At 39.5% G+C, this 21,597-nt stretch overlaps 1 protein-coding gene across 1 annotated transcript in view; it reads right to left on the bottom strand.

The window, feature by feature from the left end:
- Positions 1-12,027: 12,027 nt before the first annotated feature.
- Positions 12,028-21,597, bottom strand: part of SCUBE1 (signal peptide, CUB domain and EGF like domain containing 1) — a 211,982-nt gene continuing 202,412 nt past the window's right edge. The window contains exons 18-23 of the mRNA XM_074159203.1: positions 19,557-19,724; positions 18,528-18,689; positions 16,938-17,135; positions 14,451-14,603; positions 13,318-13,397; positions 12,028-12,180 (exon numbers count right to left, since the gene is read on the bottom strand). Coding sequence (XP_074015304.1) covers positions 12,028-12,180; positions 13,318-13,397; positions 14,451-14,603; positions 16,938-17,135; positions 18,528-18,689; positions 19,557-19,724 — 914 coding nt within the window. The remainder of the gene's footprint in view (positions 12,181-13,317; positions 13,398-14,450; positions 14,604-16,937; positions 17,136-18,527; positions 18,690-19,556; positions 19,725-21,597) is intronic.

Genomic DNA, 21,597 nt, shown 5'->3' with positions numbered 1-21,597 from the left:
GCACGCAACATGATACGGTTCTACACAGTCTATGTTGAGTATATCCAGTTACACAACTTGGGTTTTTTGCATAGATTTTGCTCTCTACACTGAATGCTGTCTCAAGTTGGGATCATTTACTACTGCTAATTTGAACTGGTTGTTTGTTTACTTCTTTTTTTGCCAGATGACTTTATAAAAATAAGAAAGTTCCCAGAAAATATAGAGTAATAATTTTACAGTTAAGTCAAACTTTTTAATTACCTAAAAAACAACAAAAAAAGGTTAACCTTTTTTCCCCTAGACAGACCAAGTAAGAAAAGTGGGATGTATTTTCATTTCTTTGTTCAGTAGAGCCGCAGTGATCATGCCTTGTCCAGAGGCAACGGGAATGTGATCCTGTTCCAACATGAGATTTACATAATTCTTGTTCTGGCCAAGTGCAGGCAGGTGCTTTCGCAGTGCTTGTTTGCACTTCCACCTCACTTTGGGTAGGAGTTCTGGCCACTGGCCAGCTGTCTGTGGTTCCAGGCTGTTTGGGTGCGTTTGCAGGTCTGGGGGTGGACTACACTGCTGCTGATAAATTCCGGGTAATCATAAAACACAGTCAGAGTCACTGAGGTCAAGGGTAGGTAAGACCCTAAGACACAGAAGCAACTCTAAGCGGGCTGTTCCCTAACTTTGTCCGACAGTTACCTAATGTGGTCTTAATCAACTGCTGTCCTTGGCAGCCTACCCACTTTTTTGCTGGTTTTCCACAACAGGAGTGGAGTCCAGCACTCACCACTCTCCCATCAGCGCTTCAGGCACCAGCTGCACAGCGAGGCTTCTGGGAGCAGTTGTTCCTACCTGTGATGCCAGAGCCATAGCCCAGAGATACCACTGTCAGCCTCTCATTATGAAAGCAGGTATTTGTGGATAATCTTTGTAAAGAAAAAGTTACCACAGTATATTATTCTGATTGTTTTCTTAGGAAGAATGACTAATTTAAAGTGTTGTCCTTAATGTTGTCCTTACTCAGGCGAAGTGCTTGTTAAATTTAATGGGTTACTTTACATAGTTATTTACAGAGAATGCAAAAAATTCTCAGCAAGGCAGAGTTTACTAGCACTATCCCAGTGTAAAACAAGAGGATTTAGCCTTCTGGCATTATCTTTAGGGGGCCAGCCCATGCAGCCATTGTGCCTCTCTTTCACAGCAGTCCCAATGACTTATCCACCACTACCTCATTTAGTTCCTGCCCTCTAGCAGCCTGCAGCAGGAATTTATCATGAGTTAGCAGCATGTGGAGCAGCATTTGCCTGCAAAAAATACAACTAGAGTTTTACAAAGTTTTGTGAGTCTGGCAGTTTATGGCTTTATTCCAAATGTTTATGGCTATCTGATCCAAACCAATCTGATGTGCATTCCCCGCTTCATTTTTCTTGTTATTTCACGTCAGAACCTTCCTCTTTGGCAGCATGTCATGGAAACCTTCTTGCAAAGAGAGGTAGGGATGTAAGGGGCAGAAGAGACCCGTAAGATAGTAATAAAAAGGAGATGAGGGGACATATTTCTGGTGCACTTTACAATAAATGCTGTAATATGTTATCAAAGAAACCATTTGCTTTCAAATAAACAACAGTAAAACTAGAACTTCAAAGCTTAGATGAGAGGAACATCATTTGGTGTCAATACTTTATCATAACTCTATCTGTGAGCCTAAAACGTCATAGATGCTGTTATAAGAATACAAAATGTATTCTTCTGCATTAAAATAGCTTGGGTGTAGCTTTTGCTTACGTGCTTTTGTGGACAGGTATATTTTTGGGAAGATACTGCATCCCTCTAACTGCAAGAATCCCCAAAACAGCATCGACTGTGTTTTGCACTCACCTGGCAAGGAACCTGTGCAGAGGCAGTGACAGCAACCAGCTGTGAGGCTGTGAGCATGACTCTGATGAGCCACGTAAGGCTCAGACAGCCATGGGATCATCAATTCAGAGCTTCAAACTGCAGTGATGTCCCAGCATGTAGCTGCACACATATGCTGTATGTTCAGCTATAGAAAAGATTTCTGCATATGACATGGCTGGAAGATGAACAACTGACAGAAGGAGAGAAAAACAAAGCACTGAATTTCATTAAATTCACAGCACTCACCTGTCAGCTGGAGTCTATCAAGGGCCTTATATGAAGTCCCTTTCCCATACCCTGCTTAATGCGTGACAATGAGGCTGCACTGTCCTGTTGTGTGGCTGGATGGGGAGCCGAGTGAGGAGGGGAACCCATGTTTTCATCTTGGAACAGGTGCCCATGTAAGCGTGGAGTTTGGAAAAAGCCCTGGAGAAAAAAGAGCCATGGAGGGCAGCTTGCAGGCACATGAACGATCTTAGCAGGTTGGACTCAATATCTGGCCTAAAGGTCTGACAAGAGATCAGCGTCTTAAGAGTAATGCGCCAAACAAATTGTCTGGCACAAACAATACTTTTACTTATCGTATCCCCCAAGAAATATATTTACTGCATTTATATTAGACGCTGACATAACACACACTGGCAAGTGCAGGTGTTTTAATTTCAAAGACACTCTTTCACTACCCACAGAAAACTGGGGTGGATTGAGGCTGCCCTCTTACTGAGGGTACAATATGAAAAACCAGCTTGGCAGGCAGCTCCAAGGATCTTCACCTTTTGTCACATCTGTGTAGTCAATCCAACATGCTGCCTTTAGTCCCAAGACATCCTGCTGCATCTCCACAGCCAGTGCTGCAGATTTTCACAAGGTGCTTCTGTGTCTACAGAAAGGCAGATCCCTGTTCTTCCTTCTCCTGCGTCTTTAGGCATCTAATATATTACTTCTATAAAAGTATGACTGTTACGTAGGAATACTGTGGTACACACAAAACTAGTGAGATGGAGGTGATATTATACAGGTTATATATACAGAAGTGCTATTAGAATGTAGTGTATCTCACCGCACGTCAGGAGGCACACAGCAGAGGTGACAGCTGGTATGTGTGTCACCTTCATGCTGGAGTGGCTCGGGATGTTGATGGGCTGGGTGCCCAGTACTCATCTCCCCAGGCAATTATGGGGCTTTCCAGAGCTAGTCAGTGAGGGCTCTCCTGAAATGACCACAAAAAAGCTGTGACTGGTAATAGTGCTGACTCCTAAATAAATACTATATTGGATAAAATGCAGAGATGGGCACTTATGGCACTTCTCTTGATTTGTGTTTTAAACATAGAAACATTTTGTGGCAAAACTAGTTTGTGGCTACCTAATGCAAGCACATCTATGTTTATGTTGCCTGCCTAGCAATATGATATAAGGAAATTTGTTGGGGCCCAAGGCAGCAACAGCAGCAGCAAGATGCACTCATGGACAGCAGAAAGCAGACCGCAGCCCATTGTTAGCTTTGTGTGCTATAGGAGTTCAAGCACGGCTACATAAAGCAGAGGGGGAAAGAAGATGTACCCAGGCAGGGAAGGTCTCCTAAAAATGCTCTGGGAATGATGTCTAGTTTGCAACTTACATAAAGACTTGGAGACCTGTTGCCAGCAATTCACGGCTGACTGCCCATTTAGATATTATTTTTAAGAGGCAAAAATAGCCGTTTACTTTTAAGAGGCAAAAAAAATAGCCATTGTATAGGACAGACTCCTTCTGTGACACCAGAAGTCAGTCAATATTGATGGCTGAACAAAGAGAAAAATAAATCTAAGCCCAGGCTGCCTTCAGTCACCTGCTGGGTCATGCTGGAGTGTCTTTCATCAGGCCATTATGTTTTGTGAGCTTGTTGGGAAGTCATGGAAAGATCTGAAATTGGAATGGATCCCTCTGCGATTCTCACCAGGCAATGCCTATTTCAGTAAACTAGAATCTTATACTCAAACGCCTGTTGTCACAACTGCTGAACTTCCAGTGGCTTTTGCCCTTTTACACAGATACTTCATCACCAGTAATTAATTTGACCATTAGGAATTTTTGAGTTCAGCTTTTCTCTGTCTTTGATAGCAGCTGACTTTTCCTATTACTCCTTTAAAGCTCTGAAGCTATAAAGACAGCAGAGCGCCATCTCACGTGACACCATCTGCAGTCTGAATAAAGTGATACTTTATCTTCCAGTGTAACGAGGATAATTGCTTGTATTACCTAAGTGGATTGCTACTAGCTGAAAAAGGCAGTAATTGATTTTTTGCAGCCAGTCAGAATGTAGCTGTCTCTCTCTTTATGCCTTCCAAACCTGTTGGTGACACCAATAGCCATCAGTCATACTGATAGTACGTATATCATTTACAACATATATAAAATCGGCAGAGCATACTGTCATATGATAAACACTTTCTGTTAACAAGATAAACTGCTTACGTGAGAGTATCAGCAGAATACCACACACCACGCTGGTATATGAGGTCTCCCGTCTGTGCTACAGTAGGTGGCTGCTGTACTGTTTATGACGCTCCGCAGGCTGCTCTCATCTCCTAACAAGCACTGCTGAGTGGCAAACCTCTTATCAGGGGTTATCAGTCGAATTAATTGCATCTGTGCTTTTTGTCTGCTCTAGCATGCTGTGTACCCTTAATGACAACTTGCACCTCTCAAGCTGCAAACGATGATTTAAATCAGATCTAACCAAGCTTTTGTGTCACTACAGATCGTCTATTTTTTGTCAGTCTGTCATCATGCATTTTCGTCATTACCAGAATCAGGCCACTGATGGTACACATTCTACTTTGTTATCTTGGACTGCAAAAGTGTAACTATCATCATAAAATTCAGCAGCAAGGAGGGCCTGGGCAAATACACTTTTTCTGCAGCAGGGCCAGAAGGAGAAAGGACACTTTTGATCTCTCTTGAAATCATCATTCTGGGTGCAAGCATAGTCTCCTCTTAACCTAGTCCTCAGTGGGATCAAGCAGCAGGTGAGTTTGGAAGTCACCAGCCTTCTCAGCAGCTTGTGGTGGGATAGCCCATCAGGCCCACCAGTAGATGAGAGCTTCCCTCTTTCTTTCCTTCTTTGAGAGTGTTTCTCAGTAGAGGGGGGGCATGGGAAAGCTGTGCTTTGATATGATGCATGATATACATATCTGCATGATATACAGAGTAACACCAGAGTTATTTGAAAAAAGGGTTAAAAGACCTGGAGGGATATTGCGGTGTGCTTTGCTGTAGCCGGGATTTCTTCTTCCTCTCAAAAACCCTCCTTGCAGTGTATTTGGAAGGAAGTCAGTGTCCCAGCATTCACAAACTCCAATTGTTCAATGAGAAAGAAAAAGCCCTCTGTTGTCTAAAGATGAAAATTAGACTGAAATATGTAAATGCTATCAAAAAAGAGACGTTCTCTTCTGATTCCTGTCTACATTACACTGGTGTGTGGAGCCTCTTCCATGTACACAAATAAATGGCAGGCAGGGGTATCCATTCCATTTTACGTTTATTATGAAAGTGATTTTAACAAAAGTTTTATTACATGCTTCATTTTGAGCTTTGACATAGAAATCAAAGCTATTAATATACAGAGGCAAAAGGAAATGTATTTTCTTATAAGGTACATTTACAACAACATTTTCTACTACAAATCTGACAGTATTGTTAAAATATTGGTAAAGCTTAGACCACTGTATTTTATTTTCTAAGTATCAAATTTTGTACAGTTATTCACTATCTTTGCTCTAAACTATCATGGTACATTTCATATGGAAATAGCTGTTTGTACATAATTTACATTCATAATAAAGCTTAGAATTCCCAGCAGCATCTACAAGGGTTTAGTTCAAAATGTCACTTGTGCCCAGTGATTTACACGGAGCAAATTGGTACAGAAACCAATATTACACATACAGGTATTTCCCCCTGAAATCTAGTCTACTAGAAATTCCTGCTTAACAGATGATGGACACGATGTACTGAACTTTATGTGGGTGAAACTACCACTGACTTCAGAGGCAGTTTTGCCTAAAAAAGGCTCTACGATCCCATCCAATACGAGGTTTTATCACTTCCACTGCTATCTAAGCGCACAGAGATACCATTCCTTTCCATGTCTTTGTACTATATTTGGGCATAATCTTTTGAATTCCCTTTAATTTGTGAATTTTGTGTTGTTTCTTATCCTAACAACAGAAGAACTAGAAGAACTAACTTTAAAATAGATATCCTTTATATGTTATGAAGATGGTAAGCACTTCAGAATGACACTTGATAGTCAATTCTATGAAAATTAGCAGGTTAAATTGCTCCAGAGAAGTCTCCCAGTGACACCAGTGAGACTGCAGAAAGAACAGGAGCAGTAATCTGGACAGATGAATCTGACTACTGACCACATCCACCCCACTCTCCTAGAGTACTTTTATAATCGTTGTGTTGAGTATCTGCTGCTGTCAATGCAAATTAACGGCCTTTCTAAGGTATAAAACATAGAAAACAATATTTACAAAATAATTTTAATTAAAAAAGTAACAAGAACAAACTCTAAAAAAGATATTTTCACAATCATTAAAATAAAGTTTAATTAAGCAAAGCCACTTCTTTTTCTAGATATTGAGAAATTCAGCTAAAATTGAATTGCAATTGTTTGTATATCTTTAAACTTGTTATCTTCGCTTTCTGAATACAGATGGTTTAAATTATTACATCTAAAGGTACTTCTGTACATTTTACTCTTGTATATTACATATTAATTTTATAGATTAAAAGCTTAATGATGAAACAGAATAAATAAATGAAATAAAAAAACCTGGAATTGTATATATTCAGATACTTAGATAACAGTTTTGTTGACTGTTTATTTCCCAGTCTGTTTCTATTCAGATGAAAAACATTATGATAAAACATGAGACTTCTGTCTGAACCCAAGTCTCATACTGAGGAATAGGTTTATATTACCTTACAGAAATTTCCCTTCTTCCATAATTTCTTATGGGAGACAAAAGTATCTTTTTTTTTTTTTTTTCCCCCAAGTGCTTACAACAGTCTCTCATCCTAGAAAACTATTTCATTAAAGTCTCAAAGTATTGAGAGCCTATAGAACTTCTCCAGGTACTACTATTCCTATCAATCAGTGGTTTTCAACTATGAAAAAAAATGCACCTACTTGAACTCATGACACAGGTACAAGTAACTGCGTGTGTTGCTCATTCCCACAACTAGAAAAGGGAAAATCCAGACCTCTGAGGTGGCTGAGAAATTTGCTACTGGATTCTGGTGTTGAAGATTTCCCTCCAGCTTCTTTTTTAAGAGCACTCAAAGGTAACTCAGAGTTAGGTTGATGGTTGGACTAGATGATCTTGAAGGTCCCTTCCAACCTGGACAATTCTATGATTCTAATTGGAGTCCGGACATGGGAACTGTCTCAGCATGGTTAAGTTTTGCTGGCAAAGACCCGCCAGCAGCTCCTGTATAAGAATCATCCCACTACTTTTGCTCCTGAAGTTTGTAACTTGTTATCCGCAAGATTATAACTGGGTTGTTCATAGATAAGACTGACCTGATGAATCTGTTGGGCAGGCTTACAAAGGGGCATGGGGCGGGGCTGGACTTCCCTCTTTGAATGTTGAATGCATGTAAGCACGTTTCTTGTTCGTGTGGCATCATCATTGCGTTCTGCTTACAGGCAGAGGACTGTAGGGGAGCTGTGCTTTTCAAAACCAGCTGACAACTCAGATTGTGGACTCTCTGAAAACTCTGCAGCCAAGCCTGTATTTATTTAAGCTAGTCTAAAACTAAACTTAAACTAAATCTAAGCTTACTAGGTAACCTAGTTTTAAGTAAGCTTATCCTAGTATGAAGCTGATGGGTAGGAAAGATCAGTCTAAATCGTCAGTAGTTATAATACACTGTGATTTAACTTTATTCTAGGGGGGACGCAGAATGAGGAAATACGTTTCTTTTGAAAAGATAATGGTCTTTAGCTAAAAATCTAATGTATTGATGGAGGAAGGAAGGCAGGGCAAGAAGGCAAGAAAACAGGCTGAAAGAAGAATTCAGTGGCTTTAAATTCAGTTTCAGTGAGCTAAATCTTCAGGCAGAATAAAACCTGCTATTGCAGGCAAGATGCAGGTGGCAATCTATCGAATACCAAAACCTGGTGCTTCCTGTACTCAAATGCCACACACAGAGGCACCTTGCCCACAGCAATCACTAACAAGCGCTTTCACAGCATGACTTAGAGCTTGATTAGCAACTTCTGATTGTTGCGGTCTCCTGGACAGCAGCAGGTATGCAGCTGGTGATTTGGTGGCACATGAGAATGTTTAGGGATGATTCACCACCACCTCATTAAAAATAAGTGCAGTATTTAAAGCAGGAGGAGAGGCTTAAAATGGTTAAGTGCTACAGGTGCAGCTTTTCAGCATACAGGCATCTGCAAATTGAAAATAAAAAGCTCAGTTTGTGATGTGGAATTGGGCAATCATTGATGGATGCTTCTTCAGCCTTCCTGTAATAACACGTATAGGTTGTTGCACCTATCCTGCATGCAACATGTAATTCTGTAAGAACAAATACAGGCCTGTATTTATTGAATATGTTTAAATGTAATATTTCATGTGTAGAGTAAAAGCCAAAATTTTATATTCTGCAATGTATCGGTTCATTTCATGAACCTGGTTTTATGAAAGGCCTCCATATTTCTCCTTGTATAGTTTTTGCTTCCCACGTGTCTAGATCTTCTCCACAGAGGAAGACATTCCTTGTATCATTACTGTATAGTAGCAATATGTTCTCTGACTTCTGACGATGAAGACGTCCTACACCTACATTAACAAATGAAGGGCTGGGCTCACCTTCTATTTGATGACTGCCAGTTTCTGCAACTATGAATCTAGTATGAAAGTCAAAGCATTTTTAACTTCTGGAGCTGATGTAAAAACTCTGTGCTGTACAAATCAGCTCAAATCGGTTCAGACAGTCCTATAGGCCACTTGTCATCACTTATTTCATTAGAAATTTGTATCTCCAAGAGCATTTCCATGGAGAGCTGCAAACACTAAAACTTGACTTATTTTCTAAATATATCACATATTCAGAAGCATTTCAGTCTATACCTTTGAAGGCCAAATTATTCTCTTTCTTTCACTGCTTTCAGCAATGTGAAGTCTGCGTTTGCTACAGAAATCTCTGAGCACCCTGACTCAGGTTGTCTGTCAGGATGAACTAGATAAATCCCTGATTTTGCCTAACGTGGTTGTAAGTCACAGTGAGTTGTACCGCAGCTAAATGCAGCCAGTCCCTCCTGTATTCACCTCTCACAGCTGTACCCAGGTCCCATTGACAGGGGCCACAACCGGGACACGTCCCTCTCGTAGTGGCTATCTGGCACTGGATTCCCCATGTAGCTAAGAACTGCAAAATGTTACGGTGCCGCCAGTAGGTTCTGGACTTGAAAGGCAATTACTTTCAGCCCTGTTCCAGAGGGGAACAGGGCTTGTCCTGCTTAGCACCAGTGTCATACAGTGATATTACATCCAAACACGGGTGTCGTTAAGCAAAAATTTTAGCAAGGATTTTCCTAAACTCACTGCACAGCACCAGGTTCCAAAGTTCACTTACTGAAATTTGAAATACTAAAGGTCACTGTAAATTGTTCAGCAAACAAGGAAGTTATTTTTCTCCACATCTTTCATATCTTATCCTTTATATCTTTTAGGAGGATGGCTGCAATCCTGACCCATTCTAATCATTCTTGATAATACTTTGCAATACTGTTGGCTGAAGTAGTTTTTTAGCTCTACCGTTATTCATGACTGAGTACCTAAAATGATTTTTGCTTTTTTAAGGTTTAATTTTTTCTACAAATAACTTCTGTTAAGGAAAAAACACATACAACTTTTTTCATTCCAGTCATGCACTGAATCTAGGACTGATGCTATGTTCTCCAAATGTCCTCCTTTAGTAACCCATAATGAATATTTAATAAAAGTAGTTTCAAGATCCTCACAAAAAGTGAGGTTTAACAGCCTTTAAAAAGGACTTTTATGGAGATGTTATATATATTTATATATTAACCCTCACTTCAAATGTGTTAAAGAGAAAGCTTGTCAAAGACATAAGATCCATGAATGAAAAAAATGAGCTGTTAGACCCTAAGTTGAAAGGTTTCAGGCATAGAAAGAAAAATTATACTCTTCAACAGGAAAGGAAAGAAGGCAAGCAAAATTACAAGATGGCTAAGTAGAAAAACTCAAGAAAACACTTAAGTTGTCTTGTAGAAATGAGATATTCAACCACTTGTACAACAGCTTTGCAAATTTAAACAGTACTTGGTCAAAGACAAAAAAAAGTGTAAGAAGTTAACCATAACCACCCCTAATGTATGTAGGGTACGGTATGTAGGGTATGGTAAGCTACAGGGTAGATATGCAAAAAAGATGCAGTGAAGCAAAACCGTCTGTTAGTCTTTTTCTGAAGGGATGTTGGTGTGATAGTTAATTTCTCCATATAATAGACTTGTAGGATCAAAAGGGAGAATGATACACAAGTGGAAGGGACTTAAAAGTAAAGAGACTGAAATACTAATAAAAATATATTTCTCCTTGAAATTAGCTCCTGTGCCACGAAACAGCAGGAAACACAGGATTTATCATCATCTTAACCCATCGGTACCCATTGCTCTGTGAAGAAGGCCTGACCACGAGGCTAAGGCTCTCTTGCAGCCCATACAGTCCCCGTGGTTGATGGGCACTGTGGTTGCAAACTCGTGATAAAAGGGAGCACTGGGTCTCTGAGGCTGCCCTCCAACTCATCTAGCTGGGCTGCCGAACTGTCCTGTCTACCCCCTCTCCCCCTTTGAGTCTAGGCCTGTGACACAGGTATCTTCCCAGCGGTTTAGAGATGGCGGATCCAACAAAAATTACTCTTTGGTGAGCTCCTCTCACGTGTGTCGTCCTCAGGGGTAACTCTGTTGGTCTGCATGTGAGGGGGGCCCAAAGAGGCAAAAGCTGACCCTTTACTGGACAGCAGCTGCATCTTATGTTATTTTTCCTGGAATACTGTATGTTGAAAGAGATTGTCCCAGAGTAAACCATTATCCTGTATTATAAAACTTCAAAAGGCTTCAGTTTAGTGTTAATGGAAGTGACAAGCACTTGGAGAAGTCATTTAATCATCTAAGCGAAGTTACAAATAGATATGAGTAAATAGGGTGTGTGGGAGTAAAGATTTAAGCATGAATAATATTTACAGTAACTAAAGATAACATTACTAATGTACCCACAAATAGAAGTATATATTTATATATTTATATATTGTACTTAATTAGATGCTCTATTAACGGAAAGAAAAAACAGACTACTACTGTTGTTGTTCATTTCTCACCTATCCTATGGTAAATGCCTTCAAAGGGACCAATAGAAATCCAGAGCTAAATCTGTTTCAATGAAGTAATTGACAGTGGCAAACCTCTGAAGAAGTTTAGAAGAGGACAGATAAAAACGTAAGGACGTTAGGGCATGGGACTCAATCTTATGTAATTCATAAACCAAAATTATACATCTGCTTCTTTTCTTTTTCTTTCTTCTTTTTTTCCCTTTTGATTTCTACTTGGACAGAGGTTCCACTAAGCCAAAAATGAGAAATAGCAAAATTTAGATTGTTTTGTTTACTTCTAAAGATTCAAATATAAACGTCAAGTGCAATTCAAAATCCAAATATTATTTATACTACATACTTCTTTCTACAACAGAACTTATCCGCAGGTAGTTTAATCAGATTGGAACAGATTCCTTCTTCGCTTTGACGAAAGTTACTGTTGATGAAAAATAAAAAGCTAGAAAGAATGTTTTCTACATAATATTTCAAATGGAAAGTGAAGATACACTAGTGCAGACACAAATCTAGATCTTCAACTAGATGCACTCAAGGATGCAGATTTTTTTTTTTTTTTGTAGTAAAAATCCCATTCAGAACATTGGCTTTTAAGGATTATAAAACGTTATAGGTATTCTTCAATATACAATTGAAAACAAAGACTGCAAAAAGAGCCTTCAAATTAGCAAATGTTTCTACTATGGAGAAAAGACAATATTTGACAGGAATGCAAAGTAACCATAAATTGAGTACCAGTAGACTATTTGTATGGTCGTAGGAATCTGGAAACTTTTGATCTCAGTAGCTTTATAAATGATCTGGGAAACATCTCCTTTGATTCTTGTGCTGTGTACTTGAAATAGTTTTGTGGGTGTGCCAGTACATCAAAGAGAGCTTTAATCAGTTTCTTGTCCTATGGAGACAACATATATATTAAATAAAAATAGGGTTTGGATTTAGTGCCTGCACAGCTTTCAAAATTAATGAACAACAACCAGTTTTTTTTGCAAAACTTGACTCTAGGTAAAGCACTGTCAGGAAACTACTCCGTGTTGCTGTGGAGTTTTATACTGATGAATCTTTCTACTGTGCTGGACATTTTTTTGCAATTAGCATTCCTGGAAGGTCCTGAACTGAGAGGGTAGCAGCCAAGTTAACCACAAACCGGCTGCAGAAGTTAGACATTAGAATTGCAAACTGCCTCTGACTGCCCTTCCAGCTTGTTTCATGCTGTTGTCCAGGGCTTTCCCTCCACAAACAAGAGAAGGCTGGTCTTCAGTGCTGCTGAGCTCTTTAAGGACCTTCTCCTGGACCTTGGTAAAGTCTTGTTTCAGAGCCTCAACTGAGCCTGCGCATGACTATACACTGCAGTTGGGACCTGAGCAACCTCAAAGCTCTAGTAAGATAACGCTGGCAGGGCTGGGGCAGGCCTGGCCAGGGGAGCTGGCTGTTAATCAGTTCCTGTCCTTCCAAACCGTACATTTACAAGGCTGAATTTTGCCTTCTGAATAGCCTTTTTTCAGTTTTAATTAGTCGTTATAGACAGCAGTGCAGCAGCCTTCCTCAAGAGTTCTCTCCAATGTGTTGCTTGTGCCTTTGGAAAACCACTTCACGGACAGCTTACAATGCTACATTACGGTTGTGTCTTGTTGAGGCAGGGCAGTGATTTAGGTAAGTACATTCTTTAATGCACAGGAAATTCTAAATTAATGACTCATTTAAACACATGCCAGACTGAGGCTGAAGAAGGCTCTTCAAACAATAGGCTCTTCATTCTTGGTTAACTGATTTTTCTAATATCCAATCATGCTAGCATACATTTCATATAGCTCCTGATTCAGCCAAGAACATGTGCACATGCTCAGCACAGCTGAGCTACTGATTTTGTGCTACTGCAAATACCAGCATAACCCTCAGAAGACAGAGAATTCAATTTGGGTCACACATGAGGTTTAAATATTATGACCCTATCACGGTAATGAGAACTATTGGGAAAACACTTAGTAAAAGAAATTGTTGGTTATCCTCAGATAAAGCACAATTTTCTTACCTTTAGAATCTCTTGATGATTTTCTGATGCATATAATCGTCCATCCCGAACAATGTCTTCTATTAGCTGTTGGTAATCCTCTGAAAAATAAAGATCAGTTGAGAGACTGTCTGTGGCAGCCTTTGGGAGGTTAATAGCCAGACATTAGCTAGACCTCCTCTTCAAGACAGACCTGAGAAATTTAGTATCCAGTTAATTGTTCAGTGTCTCTCAAGGTGCTGTAATCTGATCTAAACACATTAAAATTCTGCACTGCTTTAGAACAGTAATTTTAAATTATCCATATAAATACTAGCTTAGCCCAGAAAACTACTCTCTCTAGATAATAATTCTGTATTATCTGCATTCTAGAGATAAAAAAACAGGACCAGGGATATCAAATAACTGTCAAAGATTATATGTGAAGTCAGCAGCACAGTCAGGAACAGATCCTTGTCTTCTGCCCTGAGAACAGCTCTCATTTTGATGCCTGAATGACCATCCTAATCCAGATTTTCTCATCATTCACAAAATTGCATTGGTGTTTGGAAAAGAGATGGGCTAACAGCTGCCAAAGGCATCACAGAAAAGTCTTTGTTTTGTCAAAACAGAAATCATCCCAAAGTCCAAAATATCCAGTTTCATGCATAATTTATACGACAAGCCAGACTGTTTTAAAATGTGGATTTATGGAAGTGGTTACTGAGAGGGTATTTCTTTTTGCATCTTTGTTTTTCTCTGTTGGACTTGTGACTTCATTAATTTATACTTTTCAAAATTGTGTGGGTTACCAGTAGGACTTGATGAAGAGGCTTCCTAAAATGCACAGCAATTAATGATATTCTCGTTATGCATATAATAAATGCCAATTAAAAGGAGTCTTGTTGAATTCAGTGGGATAAGGATTAATTGAAAGAATTCTGTGTAACTTGCTGTCCACCTTAAAGTACTAGAAAAAGTAGTAAAAATAAACTTAGGTATTATTTCAAAGTCTTTGCAACATGTTTTAAAGTAATTCACTGGAATTACATTGGTGAGTTACATCAAGTTTTCCCTAATTCTTCTCTCTCTCTAATCGGTGTATGAGAGACTCTAAAAGACAATTTTCTGTAATTCAGATATAACACAAAGATGGAAAACAATCCCATTCTCACCATCGTAAGTCACATAGGGGACCTGAAATCCTTTGCCACTGTTTCCTTCATTTGACTTGAACTGAATCCAGAGCTTCCTCGATCTTGAGGTAAATGCAATAGGTCTCTCGTAAGTCTGACAAGTTTCATATGTAGTAATTGAAGTAGGAGAAGCTAGAAAGAAGGTTAAATAAACAAATGTTTAAAGAAACATTCTTTATAAAATAACTTTTTTCACCCTTCCTGATCTAGAGATCAGAAATGATGAATTGACAAGACAATTCTCAGCTGACATATTCCTGAGAGCAGAAGTTTGAGGTGAGAACCCCTCTGTCCCACAGCAAGAAGCTTAAGTATACAGCGAGGTGTCAGAGGTAAATTTTGACATTTATAAAATTACTATCAATATTACTTATTTTGTGTAGTACTCTAGCATTGAATTCCAAGGTTCCCATATGCTGGGGCCCAATAAGAAAAAGTCAGCTGCACCCCGAGGCAGGTGTGGTAACCAGCTCCTTACACGCCCAGTTTGTGGAGTTCATCTGACAGCAATAAACCACTTTTCAGGATGTAATAGCCTGGTGTAGTGATTCTGACCAAAACAGCATCACACCCCGAGCGGTCAGGGATCCACTGAGCAGTTAACCCAGGTGTGGCCAGGCCCGTGCTATGCTGCACATCCAGCGTGACCTTCAGGCCAGCGTTGTGCTGCACAAATCCCATGGCTGCAGGATAACCTCAGCCAGCTTGTTGTAACGAGAGGAACTTGCAGGCAGCTCCCACTTGGTACCAGTGATTATGCTACTGCGTGGCCTTCCCTTTACCTAAAAGTGCAGCAAGACGTGCTCATGAGAACATTGTTTCTCTTTGACAGTAGATAAATAGAGTTGTTTCCTTGTAAGAAAATCCTGTAATAGCTTGAATGACTGAAAGGGCAAAATCTCTTCTAGGGACAGGGTCTGCCCAGCGTGCTGCCTGTGGATCAGGGGCCCATTCAATGCTCCACTGACTATCGTTCCCACCGGCTAAGGAGTTGAAAGAATATCTATACTATTCTCTCCTTACAATGACAGCTCTAATAAATAGCATTTAAAATGGTACCTTACAGAATCTAAGTGCCTTTCTTACTGTGACCATAATGGACCAGTACCTCCCAGTGCAAAACACCTGGCTTTATGTTTGAAAATATCATTAATCTATATTGAAACAGAGCTAATAGCTGGCAAACAGAAAGACCCCCATTTGCCCCTAACATAAGTAACAGATGGAGGGTGCAGGATGTCTTCAAATCATTATGAATGTATTCATGAGGCTCCTATAAGTTGAAGTTAATTTCAAACAAAAGGAAAAAATAGCTTCTTACCTAGCTCAAAAAAACCACTCCATAGCCACAGGATAATTAGGGAAAATAAGAAATGTAACCTAAAATCTGAACTTGCTAGGGCTGATTCAGCTTTCACCAATGTTAGCAAAAAGGGACCTTTTGAATTGAATGGGATTTGGATTCTTGAAGTGCGAAAAAGTGGATCTAATTGTAACTCTGGAACATACAGTGATCACAAAGCATGACTGAAAAACTCTCCTCATTTTCCAGTGTTGGTTTGGTACTGTTACTGGTACTGAAGTGGAAGTCAAACTTTTCCCCTATGTGCCTGGATTTACTCACTGTTGGACCCACAGTTTGGGATTAGAATGGAAACTGATTTGTTTTGCTACGGTAAGTGCTTTGCTTTTAAAAAACTGATCTGGACAGACATAATATCCTTCCATCTCTAGTGAGCAGGTTTGTTCTTGTACTAATCTGATATATAGAGATGTCAACACAAGCCCTCAAGGATAAAAAGTTGTGAAATTTGTTTTAGCAAATAAAATATACTGTTTTAAGCAAACCTCCATATAAACAATTGCCTTTCGGGTCTGGTGCTCCTTGGAGATTTAGCAACAGATCATCAGAATCTGGATGCCTACATAGGACTGAAGAAGGAATGCATCTCATTGGTGTCTTAACTTCAGAAGTTGTTGAATTAACTTAAAAATCAAAGACATACTGCAAGCCCCACTCCACATAAAACTGGGGAAACTTGATTTCTTGAGGGTGTCAGGTGTACCAGCCTGTGCCACTGCACAGATTTAGCAATAACTGCAGCATATATATACTTGCAAAGGATAAGTGACAGCACAATCTGTACAGATGACAGGACATAGCTCTCCTGATATAACATAGCATAGCTTTGTTGACTTCTACAATGGCAGTGATTTATCCCATGTGATAATTGGGCCAGACAGAAGCCCATTAATTGCTTTGTGATTCAGCCGAGACACTTGAATAATTAATAGCACTCTGTTAATTGTTATAGGTACAGTGTTCTGTTTTAACTTGCTGTGCCAGTTCGTTCAACAATCCTTTTAAAAACACCAGATAGATGAAGACAGTTGTCGTTTCAATACAAACTTTCCACTCGGTCAATTTGCAATAAATATTTATATAACCCATGTCTGGCAACTTACCACTTTTTCTCATTACTAAAACATCACCACATTCATCTTCAATTGGGAGAAATATCTCAGGTACTACGATGAGTATTCTCCTCTTTGGGGGTGGATTTATATTCCAAATGCATTCAACATTAGCTGGGTAGTCTCCAGGATAGTTGGGCGATTCAATGTAGCCAGTATAATCCCCAAGTTCTCCTCCACAGTGCTGGTCTGTGGAGAAATATAAATTGGCATTTGTGTTAGCCGATTAGCTAATTCTAAGTGTTTTTCTAGATCTGTCAAGAGCAAGTCTAAACTCCTCCTTGTGGCTTTAGAAATGCACACATTCTCCAGCTGCCTCTTTGTTTAGCATGGAAAGCCTTTAAAGGAATACTTGATCTGCAAGGCTGCTCCAACTGATTGGCAAAACCTTAATCTCTGGTGTATATACTAATTCAACGGCTTCATTCAGGCTGCTTTAACGCTTGATTAAGAAACGAACACAGGTAAGTAAACATGATCCCATTGTGGAGGTATTCACACAGTGCTTGCCACTGAGACCACGCTGACATGCAGAAGGTGTTCTGGTTTAACTTCACTTGGGTTTTAACCTAATTTAGCTGAATGAGTGTGATGATCCTAACAGCCAACCTTACCTTGATTACAGATCTGCCTTGCTTTAGCTTAGATTAAACCAGTTACTAAAGAATCTCCATTGATGGATCAGTTTTACTTTCTGAGTTTTCAAAACTTGTACTGAATTTGGCACAGAAGCCTGATTCGGTTAGTTACTTACACTTGATCTCTCCAGGCCTACTCACCCACATAAAACTAGATATATGTATAAATATTTTCCTTAATCCAAGCCTTCAAATTCCTTGCAAATATCTAATCAAAAATGATGAAGGGCTTCAAAGACATATGGCACATAATCAGAATAAAAACGTACGACAGACTTGCACATGAATAGTTAGTTTAGATGACATTACCTAATTATTATAGAGACTTTCTCTTAAGTTTGCATGGTAGAGATGAAAAAATTGCTTGCTTAAAAGAGCCAGTTATTCACAAAAGAGCAAATAAAATTGCACTGGAATCCTTAGGGATATTCAAAATAGCAATTGAAGACAGGAGGCAGAGTACTGCAAAAAAAGCCTATGAGAAGATTTCACTGTCATAAGTAATAACCTGGCAATTGCAGTATGCACGACCATATCTCCCAGTATTTTATAATTACTATAAAATGGCAGTTACTCTGATAGAAGATACGCAGAAGAAGATACATAGAAGAATGGCAGTTACTCTGCTCTACAGAGACATAGAGGAATATGCATCGCTGCAAGACAATTTACAGGGTCTGGGAAATCAGAAGCTCTGTAGTTTAACTTGTAGCTGGCACTCTGCCAAATTACATTAAAAGCCAAAACAATCATATGCATCAAGTGGTACTTTTCCGGGTTTTTTTCCTCATTGTTTTCCCCATTTTTAATATTCCATCTGGCAGTAAATGTATGCTAACTAGGAAATACAGAACTGAAGTCCAGCCTGACAGATGGAACCTTCAAGTTGCGGTTCAGATCCAAAGATATGCTTCATCTCACAAGTAATAAAAATGCAACTTACTTTTGCAGTGCGTAACATTAGTGGAGCCATCAAAATCTGTACTTGTGTTCCCAGGGCAGGTGATGCAGTAGTTTTGACCAAATTCAGGCTGGTATGTTCCCACAGGGCATCGGATACATCTGTGCGTTGTGGAGTTGTAGTAGTGTCCAGGAGAACAATGAACTGTAAGGTATGAGGTATATTATTTTCATAAAGTTGCAATCCTCAGTGCAGAGAGAACTTCCCTCTCCCCTGGACATGCCTCATGATCCCTGTTCTGCAATATATCTATTAGTCCATAAAATGAACAAAAGGCACCAGCTCCCTGTATTTCCTATTACAAAGGACCTTCTAACTAGAATTATGTTCCAAAGACTAGAGCTAAACCCTTACAAACTAGTAACACGTGCTACATGTCTCTCACCATATTTAATACAGTGGTTTCCAATGAGTTTGTAATAAATGGAAGCTGATACATATCTGCCTCAACAATAAAAATGTCTTTCACAATAGCATGAGAGATGTTTCCATTAGATGGTTTGTTTGCCAGGCCAGCATGTCGTTCCAGTAACTAAACCAAAATGCATTTGTTTCTAATAGAAGTTGACATGGGACACGCAACGTGTCACACAGTTTCTGCCTAGCCCATTAATAACTAATCCTTAACTTCGTATAATTTCTGTAGCATTTACTTTTTCTAATTAGGTAAATAAAAATAAACAGAATGTGAAGGCTAAAGCATTGTCTAATGCAAGTTTGTCTTATTTCTTGCCATACAGTGGGGCTGATTCACTTACCAGTTGCAGCACTGACTCTGTACCTGCCTGTGGTAAATTCCAAAGTAAACCATAAAGCCTGTTCAGTCTCTGCGACCTCGGGAGATCATTCCTAGTTTACAGGTTTCCTGACCATTTAATTTAATCACACACCATGTTTCTACATGTAGGTACTACGTTTGTTTTGGAGGCTTTCAAAGCCCCTTGGCATTCAAGCTTACAAACAAAAAGGCAAGCAGCAGGAATACGAATTGTGGAAAGATTTGAAACTCACCTTTGGTTTCGCAGTCTTGAAAGGAAACAGCACCTTCGTACTTGGTGACAAGCCCGCCACCACATGGAAAGCAGAGGGTCCTTCCTGGTTCAGGCTGATATGTACCAAGAGGACAGACTCTACACGGTTTAAAACCATCTGAAGAATAGTGCCCAGGAGAACACTGCCCTAGAAATCAAAAATTATTTTCTATATTAGTGAGCCAACTATTCTGGATAAAGTATAAAAACCGCTAGTAGTTAGCAACGCTTCTGTTAACTTAAACATGTAACATCAAGACAGCTGCAGATCAAATTCTAATCTTACCTGTTGGTTTTGTATTGTTCCTGTAACTGCTTCCTAAAAACAATACCAGTAAATACAACTAGTTTCTTAATATGCTTTTTGCTGCCTATGTTTCTGTTTGGTTTTTTGTTTGGTTGGTTTTTTTAGCTAGGGCTCTATTAAGATGTTGTTTGAATACTTTGTACTTTCACCAATCTGAGAATTTCAAAGCACTTTGGAGGAAAAAATGAAACTTTGCATCATGTCTATGAAGCAAGTAATTTTTGTTTTATTTTATTTTATTTACATCTCCATTTTACAGATATGGAAACAGCAGATCATGGGATTTACCAAACTGGGTAGGACCAGTCCAGCACCCTGTCTATGGGAGTAGCTGACACCGGCAGCTTTCCAGGTAGCTGTGAAAACTAGTGCTTGTCAGAAGCTCCTCTGCCAGAAAATGGTCATTTGTGTAAAGCCAAGCACTTTGTGGATTGAGTCTACTGACAGATACAAGGTAGTTTCAAAACTTGTTCTCCAGGCAATTTCTGACAGGCGTTTGTTTGGCTTGCTTCTTGCTGGCTCAGAATACTTTACTCCTTGACAACCTACCTGAGAATCGGGATGTCAAGTTTTTCAAGATTATGGAATTAATGCATATCTTCACACCATCCCAGGCTGGGAGACCAGCACTTTGAGGTGTTAGGTGTTCCCTGAGGTTGCCCAATCCCAATACTTTGTAATTTAGCTTCCCTGAGAACAGAACAGCAGGCAGAAACAACTGGCTTGTAAACCTGAAAGTTCTGAGACTTCTAGGTGGGACTGGGGTTTCCTAAGAACCCTAATACTTGCTGGCAAACGTTGGGGGCAACCACTATCTTGGGTACCTGGCACTTAGGATGAACAAGAGCTCCTTTTTGACAAAAGCCAAAGCCCTATGGACACCTGCGGGACCAGGATCTCTGGGATTTAGTTGTGCTCCCATCCCAGCTGGCTGGAATATCACTGTACAAGCTGGCTGTCATGACACAGACCTTTTGAGGAATATTATGACATCATTAATTTGAAGACAATTGTTTTTGTAGCAAAACCGATCCATCTGGTCTGGTCCAACTTGGTCACTGGACTTTAATATGAAGGCAGTTAATGAAAAGTGGATTTAGATTTTAATGTGAAAATTAAGTACTTGTGAAGCGTGGCTTACAGACATCCTTTTAATGAAGCAGTACAGTTGGGTTTTAATACTGCTAAATACCCAGTGCTTTCAGCACTGTCTCAGTCCTTACCTGTATTTAAGAACAAGCTAACTTGCTCCCTTCTTGTCTTCTGTATTGAAATTGTCAACAAAATCGATCTGAGGTGATTTCCCTGAGAAATTCCCCAGATGACTAGGTTTCCTAACTGTCTTTTGGCCTTGTACCTACATGGATCGCATGTAACCTAAGTACCACAGTGCTTTACTCACTTGCAGCTACAACAGAGTTCTACATGACAGCACTTAAAATCTCTTGTATACTTGTACGTACATCGCCTGTAGGGGTGAGGATTCCAGTCATAGCTTATTTGATACTACAGAGGCATTACTGCTTTAGAAGATATGATGCAAAAATACTATTGATTACAGATGGTGAATACATTTCTAATAAAATCCGGGTTCATCCAAATACACTGTTTCATAACACACGCTGACACATTTCATGGACACATACTGATTTTGATAAAATCTTTGACAGGGAGGTTTATGAAGTCCAAAGCATATTCTATCTTGCCACTTTCA

The sequence above is a fragment of the Numenius arquata genome, chromosome 1, assembly GCF_964106895.1.
Source record: "Numenius arquata chromosome 1, bNumArq3.hap1.1, whole genome shotgun sequence".
Taxonomy (NCBI): Eukaryota; Metazoa; Chordata; class Aves; order Charadriiformes; family Scolopacidae; genus Numenius; species Numenius arquata.
Note: the sequence above shows the minus strand (reverse complement) of the source record. Positions and strands in the feature narration are given on the sequence as shown.